This window comes from Rhinolophus sinicus, chromosome 14, assembly GCF_057876585.1.
Source record: "Rhinolophus sinicus isolate RSI-liver-muscle chromosome 14, RSI-T2T, whole genome shotgun sequence".
NCBI classification, from domain to species: domain Eukaryota; kingdom Metazoa; phylum Chordata; class Mammalia; order Chiroptera; family Rhinolophidae; genus Rhinolophus; species Rhinolophus sinicus.
The window spans coordinates 184,242,523-184,250,490 of NC_142514.1; the positions used below are offsets into that span (position 1 = coordinate 184,242,523).

General features: G+C 58.6%; 1 protein-coding gene across 3 annotated transcripts; it reads right to left on the reverse strand.

Annotated features, from left to right (window-relative positions):
* Positions 1 to 1,647: 1,647 nt before the first annotated feature.
* Positions 1,648 to 7,644, reverse strand: CABP2 (calcium binding protein 2). Of its 3 annotated transcripts, none has more exons than XM_074336791.2 (7): positions 7,595 to 7,644; positions 6,569 to 6,800; positions 4,426 to 4,456; positions 3,296 to 3,430; positions 2,732 to 2,841; positions 2,471 to 2,618; positions 1,648 to 1,897 (listed from the first exon to the last, which is right to left on the reverse strand). In XM_074336791.2, the coding sequence occupies exons 2-7, from the start codon at positions 6,731 to 6,733 to the stop codon at positions 1,872 to 1,874; spliced, it is 615 nt and encodes a 204-aa protein (XP_074192892.2). In that variant the 5' UTR covers positions 6,734 to 6,800; positions 7,595 to 7,644; the 3' UTR covers positions 1,648 to 1,871. The 3 variants fall into 3 exon arrangements, with proteins under 3 accessions (XP_074192892.2, XP_074192893.2, XP_074192891.2); XM_074336792.2 differs by lacking the exons at positions 6,569 to 6,800; positions 7,595 to 7,644 and adding exons at positions 4,993 to 5,169; positions 5,684 to 6,539; XM_074336790.2 differs by lacking the exons at positions 6,569 to 6,800; positions 7,595 to 7,644 and adding an exon at positions 4,993 to 5,555.
* Between the last annotated feature and the right edge of the window lie 324 nt (positions 7,645 to 7,968).

Sequence of the window (7,968 nt, forward strand, 5' to 3'; positions counted from 1 at the left end):
ACACTGTAGACGATGAAGCCCATCCCAGCAACCCCCTCAAGCCCCTAACTGCAGAGCCTGCCAGGCTGGGGAGGCTGACTGAGCGGGGTTCTGGTCTTGCCCTGGCACATGTTCATCACTCCTCCCGCCCCTGCAAAGAGGACCAACAGCCAGGCAGCAAAGCCATCTGTACCAACGGTGCAGGGCTGTGGGAAGGAAGTCGGGCCATGGCTCCCAGCGAAGCTGCAAGCCGGGGACAGCAATTCCTGATCCCCAGGCCTGCCAGACTGGCTGGCAGGAGAGACCTCCTAATTGAGGATTAAGGATTAATTGGGATCTTCCAGGAGAGTGGCACTGAAGCTGCTGCAGCCAGCCCTAGCAACTCAGTGTCCAGGCCCAGGCTGGGCAAGGACCGGTGGTTGCATACCCGCTCTGTCCCAGGGCCATCTTGGCAGCAGAGATGGTGAGGACCAGGCACGGGGCTGGACGCTCCCACCCCTTCCCAGCCAGGAAGTCAGGGCTTGTCAGCCCTCCCAGCAGGCAGCGGCAGTGGCCCGTCAGGACTTTGCTGCAGCTAGAAGAGGCCGAGGCCCATCCTGGGTCCAGTCCGACCCTGAGGCACCCTCTCTCGTTGGCACTGTGATTTTCGAGTCCCCAGGCCTGAGGGCAAGTCCCACCTCCGCTTCATCGTAATTGTGTGGGACTTTGTGCTAGTCCCTCGTCTTCCAGGAGCTTTCTGGTGCCAGGCGAAGGGGCTGGCTTCACCTGGGACCATGGGTAACCATGGCCAGTTCCTGAACAGAATGTCGCAAAACGCAGCTGGAGTTTAGCAAGAGTAATCCGGCGGCATGTGCTGCACGGACTGTTGGGGAGTGGTGGCCATGGGGCTGTGTGACCTCTAACAAGTCACGTAAACTGGGCCTCTCGGGTTCCTCAACCTGGAAAATGGGGCTATGAAGACCAGGGCAGGATTGGAGCGAGGAGACATGCGATTCGGGTCCCCTAGGAAGCAGACGCTGAGATGAAGTTAGGAATACAAGCTAGAAAAGGCGAGAAAGTGGGATTGGCAGGAGGGCTTCTGAGCTGAGACTGGCCTGACCATGCCTCGGCTAACGTAAGGGGAGTTGAGGCAGTGACCACCGGGGAGAGGAGCCTCAAGTCAAGCAGAAATGTGCATGTCCTAGCTCCCATCATGCTGGGTCAGTGGCTGGCGGTTCCAGGAATAACTAGATGGCAGCCTAGGAGCTGAGTTATATCCCGAAGGGACCAATAGCCAGAGCCTGACAGCTAACTCACTCCTTCCAGCTGAGAATTAAAGCTGGGAAGGACTAAACTTCTTTCTCAAAGGACTCTGAACAGCACCCCTCCAAGAGTAAATGAAACGGAGCTTGGGAAAAGCCCTCACACACTTGCCCCACCCTCTAATCCTGGACCAGACAGGGGTCATTCACAGGATGAGGGGCCAACATACATCCAGTTCTGAGAGAAGCAGTTTGGGTTTACTCCTCCAGGTCTGTTTCCCAACGCTTGCTGTGGGCCGGGTCCAGGATCCAGAGAGGACTGCTGCCCAGCCAGAGCACACAATCGAGGCAGCTTACGGCCCAGGACGGAACTTTTGGGGACCAAACACTGAGTCCTCCAGGGTGAGGAAGTGAGGTGGAAGCCATCTCCCCAGGTATGAAGGTACTTTATTGTCAGACAAACAGATGGACAAGGGGCTTGGTGGAGGAGTAGGGATGGGGGTGAGGGCAGGCAAGGGCATTGCACACAGGCAGAGGGTGGGGAGGAGAGAGGGAGGGGGCTAACTAGAAGCTATGGGCTCCCGGGAACACACTGGTGGGCAGTGGCTGTGGCCCCAAATCCTCTCTGCTGCCTCCAGCTTCCGTGCAGGCTCAGCGAGACATCATTCGCACAAACTCTGCCAGGACAAAGCCAAAGTTTCGGGTCTGCTCTCTGGACCCCACTAAGGGTGGGATCAATATATTGGCCTTGAGGTGGGAAGGAGTTCGGTCAAGGGCAGGGCCTGCAAGGGAGTCCCCTGGATCTGATAGGGAATAGGGTTCTGGGCTAGGAAGAGGGGCTTCAGTTACATCTTATAACTGAACCTGTTTTCCTCTTTGCTTTGGCCACTAGGAAGCTCAGGACCAATTTGGGGGCCTACATCAGAGAATTCCTACATACTGATTTTCCTTGGCTTCCTATGATTATTTAATCCTTGTTTCCCTCTGTGGGAATGCAAAGTAGAGGAAGAGCTGGGTTCTGGATCAGGCTGCCTGGACTCAAATCTTGGTTCCATCCACTTCCTTTTGCTGAGCACCCACACTTCCCTAAGTACTGACTTTCTTTTCCTGCTTCTGGGGATGATACTAGTTCATTCCCTCTGGGAGAGGACTCAGGCGTGCTTAGCAGAGGGCCTGGCACACAGTGATAGTGCTGCCTTTATTGTTCTTTATCTGTTAGAAACCTTCCAGGGTGTGGTGGCAGGTGGTACCTTCAAAGTCGACCAGGCCGTCCCCGTTGAGGTCCATGTCGTGGAGGATCTCATCCACATCCCGCTGGCTGAGGCGCTCCCCCAGCAGGGTCTTGAGGGCTACACGGAGCTCACCCAAGCTGATGCGGCCATCCCCGTTGGTGTCGAACTGTGGCAGCGTTGGTCATGGAGTTGGGTCACCAACCGGATCATGCATTCACTCAGCCCCTCACTCACAGCAGACACGCAGGCCCTGCCCGCCCTCAGCCCCAGTGGCCGCACCTCTCGGAAGGCGTCCCGCAGCTCCCTGACGCCGATCATGTCTGCCGTCTCTGCCAGCAGCTTGGGGCCCATCAGTTCCACAAAGTCGTCAAAGTCCACCTTCCCACCACCTGGGGGCGGCCATGTTCATCAGAGACCCTTGGCCAGCCCTGGCCCTCCTCTGCTCTCTGCCCTCTCCTTCTGGCTCGTGTCCCCTCTCCCCTGCTGCACTACATGTGCCCTTCGCTCCCTATGGGCCCCACGGGCTGGACCATCTGTGTTTTTTTATGGCTTTCCTTAATTTTCATGACAAGTTTGTTTGGGTTCAAGTCCTAGCTCCAAGGATCTAGCTGTGTGATCTTAGGTAAGTCACTTAACCTTTCAGATACTCAGTTTGCTCATCTAAAAAATGGGGATGTCATAGGGGATGGTGAGATTCTCTGGAGGCAGAGTCCTTGCCTTAAGAATGACCCAGGTCCAGGCTCTGAGAGCCAACCTGTGCAAGCATCTCTGTGGCGGGGCTGCCTAGCCACCCTGGCCCTGGCCTCTGCAGAACTGGGGGTGGGGCAGGTCTGAGGCACATACTGATTTGCTGTGAAATCTCGATGAGCTCCATTTCAGTGGGCATGAAACCCAGTGTCCGCATGCAGGCTCCCAGCTCCTGGTAGCCGATGTAGCCGTCCTGGTCTCGGTCAAACTCCTGGAAGGCGACCTGCAGCTCTGCCAGGCAGGACAGGGGCAGTTTTTCCCCTGCTGTCCCTTGGATCCCAGCTTGGCTCAGCTCACCCTTCTCCCTTTGGTCCAATCACTCCCTTCTTCTAAACATCAGTTTCTTTTTGCTGCCTCAGGGCATTTGCACATGCTATTCCTATAATTCATTCTTTCAGCAAATATTTAAGAAGCATCTACTATGTGTTAAGCTCTGCTCTAGGATTACAGTGGAGAGGGGGGGGTGAGGAGGAGAGGGGAGGGGAGGAGAGGAGAGAAGAAAAGGAAGAAAGGGAAGGAAGGAAGGAAGGAAGGAAGGAAGGAAGGAAGGAAGGAAGGAAGGGGGAAGGAAGGAAGGAAGGAAGGAAGGAAGGAAGGAAGGAAGGAAGGAAGGAAAGAAGAAAGGAAGGAAGGAAGGGAGGGAGAGAGGGAGGGAGGGAGGGAGGGAGGGAGGAAGGAAACCCCAGACCTCATGGAGCTGACATTCTGGAACACGCTCCTCTCCTCTCTGGTCCTTATGTCACCTATTCAAGGAAGTCTTCCCTCTAAACTCAGTCTTCTCCAGCCCATTTGTTCATTTCCTTGAAAGCACTTAGCACCACTTGTACTTGTAGTTGACTTATTGATGTCTCTCTCCAGAGGACACCGGCCATATCTGTCCATTTGAACATGTTTCCCAGTGCTCAGCACAGGGCCAGGCACACAGTGAGCACCCAGGAAATGTTTGCTGAATAAACAAATACAAAAGTGGCCCATGACCCATCCAGCAAATGAGAACAGGCAACTGACAGCTGGGGGTTCTGTCAACCCCTCCCTGTTCAGTTTTGTCCCCAGTCTCCTCGCTCGGGTCTCCTGCAGCCTTCTTCTTGCTCCTAGTTCCTTCTGGGAGGCCCCCAGTTTGGGGTAAGGCCCAGGTGGGGATAAGGCCCCCCACCCGATGCCCCCTCCCCTGTGAGCACCCCCCATACCCACCCTTCCGGAAACTATTTCTTTCCCAAACCCTTTACCTTCAATCTCCTCCGGCCGCAGCTCCCGGTCCTGAGGGGGCACAGAGGGGTTAGGAATTCCCTGCACCCCTTCTTTCCTGTTCTTTGGGGCTCCCCACTCAGCCCCCCATAACATACATGCACAGGGCCTGTGTCTGTCTGACACTGCCCAGACCGGGTTCCTCCCACCCATTCCTGCTGACTGGCCTGGGGGTCTTGGGTCGCCCCCTTCCCTGCTACCGGCCCAGGCCTCTTCCAGGGCCTCCCCCCACCCACTGCCACCCTCCTCTAGGGCACAGAGCCCCGTTTGCCAGAGGTGAATCCGGGGTTGAGCAGAACCTCAGGTTTGGCCTGGTGGGGCCTCAATGTCACGGTCTCTTGTTCTCTCTATCCCTCTCCTGGGGACCCTGCCACCTGCCTGCCCATCCCCTGGGTGGCTGTCTCTGATGTTTCTCTGGGTCTCTTTCTGCCCACCTCCCCAGACCTTTGTGCCTTTGCACCGACCTCCCCACTCAATCCTCGCCCCCCCTACGTAAGGAGAGGCAAAGAGGGGGCAAGGGCAGCGGGCGGGCGGGTGGCCGTACATACAAGCTGAGTGGCAGCGATGCTGGGCCGCAGGAAAATGCAGGCGGGCCCCACCAGGCTGCTGAGCACCGAGTAGCCCTGGACGCCAGGCCCAGGGCTCCCCTCCTCCTCAGGGCTGAGGCTGGGGCCCAGGCTGTGGCCAGAGTCCCCTGGGGGGGAACTGGGCCACTGCCATCTGTCCTGAAGCAAAGCCAGCCATGAGCTGGGGCACTGGGACCTCTCCACCTGCACACAGCAGCTTCTCCTGTCTTTGGCAGCCAGCACAGGAGAATGGAGGCCCTCACCTATTGGAGCTGGAAGGGTCCACCCTTTACTGTGCAGTTGGGCAAACTGAGGCACAGAAAAGACAAGGGATTTAGCCATGGTCACTCAGAGAGCCAGTGACAGAGGAAGACCTTGAGCTCAAACTCTGTGTCCCCTAGGTCAGGACTGGCTAACAGAGAGCAGGGATGGGCAGCTGGGGGGCCTGATGAGCTTGGCGGGGGAGGCCCAGTGGTCCACAAGAGCCAAGACCAGGGGGACAGAGTCCAGGGACTCCCAGGGAAAACTTCAGTCTAGGGCAGTGTGAACCAACGCCTCCTTCCCCCTTCTGTGCCCCCCTCTAACCCTTGCCCCGCCCTCACACAGGCCCCTGTCCACCCACAGGGTCTAGTCCCGGCTCCTGGCTTTGGCTTCTCCCCCTTGACCCTCCTACCTTAGGTCCCCGGTGTCTGGGCCGCTTGGCACAGTTTCCCATGGGCCCCTGAACCATGACAAGCCTCAGATGCTGTGGGCTCCCGCCAGCCCCCAGCTGCTTCCAGTGCGAGTCTGGCAGCACTGCTGGGGATTTTCCTAGGGTTTTGTGGGGAAGATCGGGGCGGGTGGGCAGGCGGGGAGCCCTGGACACGGGGGCTTCAGTCCTAATCCGGGATTATCTCTGAGCATCTCTGCTGTGAGGGGGGCCCTCTGGAATGCCCCGCCTCTCCGTGCTCACTTCTGAGGGTCTTCCAGATGCCCTCTCTCCAGCATCCCTCTTCCCCCAACCCCTTCCCCTAATCTCTCCCAATCAGGAAACTTAATGTCTTCAGAAGAAGGGCCTCAACCTGGGAGGAGGAAGCCATGTGCCCAGTGTGCCAGGGCGGGCTGGGGCATCTCTCCCGTCAGAATGGCAGATGATACCAGGTGGTATGAACTCTGCAGAGCCTGGCCCCATGCCTGTTCAGAGAGGAGCATCCTCGGCCCAGGAAACCCCTGCCCCTTCCTGCCAGGTCCCTGGCTTTCACCTCAGAGCACCTGCCCAGCCAGACTGCTCTTGGCACCTCTGCCTCGACCAGTGCCCTGACCTTTGTACTTGGACAAGGAGCTGAAGGGAGCCGACCCTGGGTGCCATGGGCTGACCACAGGGCTCAGTGAGGGCAGAGATGGAGAGGGACATCAGCTGACCAAACGACTGATCCCTCCATCAACACACATGTCTGGGGTTTCCTCCTGGGCTCGGTCCTGAGTCTGTCCTACAGGGCCCCAGTTGGGGTGTGGGGTTCCCGCTGTCCCTTCCTGGTCCCCTCAGTTGAAGGCAGACCCACATCCCTGCCCACTTTACCTGCCCATAGGCTGCCTGCACCTGGGCCTCAAGCTCCTGCAGGAGTACGCGCCGCCTGGTGGCTGCTGGACTGGCAGGGGCCTGGCTGGGCCCTGCAGTGTCCTGAGAAGGCCTGGGGTCCCCCGTGGGGAGGTTGTCACCTTCCGGGCCCTGGGGAAGGGCCATGGAGACGAGGGCTTGGCACCGCCTGCTGGCCGAGGGACACGGCCCCACTCCAGTCCCCCTGGTCCTGCTTTAGTGGGGGGGTTGCTTAGTGAGCACCTGTGGGTGTTGTCCCCATAGGGTCCCTGCTGCTGTCCTCCTCCTTGTTCCTGGCTCCATGGGCTGGTAGGGCTCCGGGATATCTTTCCTGGCCCCCCTTTCCCTTCACACGGCCTCTCCCCATAATCCTAGCCTTCCCCCACCCCACCACCTTCCACGCTTCATGCTGGCCACGGACGGCACCTGGGGTTCCACAGGACCGTCTGGACCGACACTGGGCCACCCAGCCTCTCTGGCTCCTCGTTTCTGAATCTCCCTGAACTCCCTTCTCTGTTTCTGTCCTGTTCTCTGCCCCTCTCTGCCCCCCTCCTTTGGGGTGTCCACTGCCCCCCTCCTTTGGTGTCTCTCTCTGTCTGTCTGACCTGCAGCCCCTCACTCCACCCCCCGCCCCCTGCTGACGTTTGTTCTGTGGTGTCTGTGGGTCTCTCTGACCACTCAGGCCTGTCTCTCTGTCCCTTCCCGCCCTCTGTGGTGTGGGGATCTTTCTCGCATTGGTCTGTCCATCCTTAATCTTCTATTCTCCCCACCATCCTCCCCCCAGGATAGCTCCTGGATTCTGGAAAGACAGGCTCCCCTCCCAGACCTTCTCCCTCCTCCCCACCGCAGGGTGCCTCTGTGCTTCCCCACCTCCCCACTCCTGCCAGCACCTCCCTCCTAACTTCTGCTGACCTCCAACCTCCTGCTTTTCAGGGAAAACAGTGGGTCTGGGCCAGGCAGTCCCCGCTGGCCTCTTGTGCCCCCTTGTTATGTCCCCAGCCCACTTACCACCTAGCTGCCTGCTCCTCACCTCCCAGAATGAGGTCAGTTGTCCTGTCCCGGCTCTGCTCCAGGCCCCTCATGATTTATTTACCTGCCCCCTGCACCAGCTTTTGTCCGAGGGAACTAGATCCTGCCTGACACCTGCCATCTGAGCTGCTGGTTCTGGCTGTTCTCGGCCACGCACGGCCATCCATTCACATATTCCTTTTGCAAACATCCGAGGCCAGCTGCGACCCAGACCCTGGCCAGCTGCTAGGGCCACATGACAGACCCCATCTGCCCGAGGGCCCTGCTCTCAGGCATTCCTAACTCAGAAAGGGGTGAACAGGCCATCTCCACGTGCTCGGGGCACGGATGCAGCCATCGGGGGGCTTCATGGA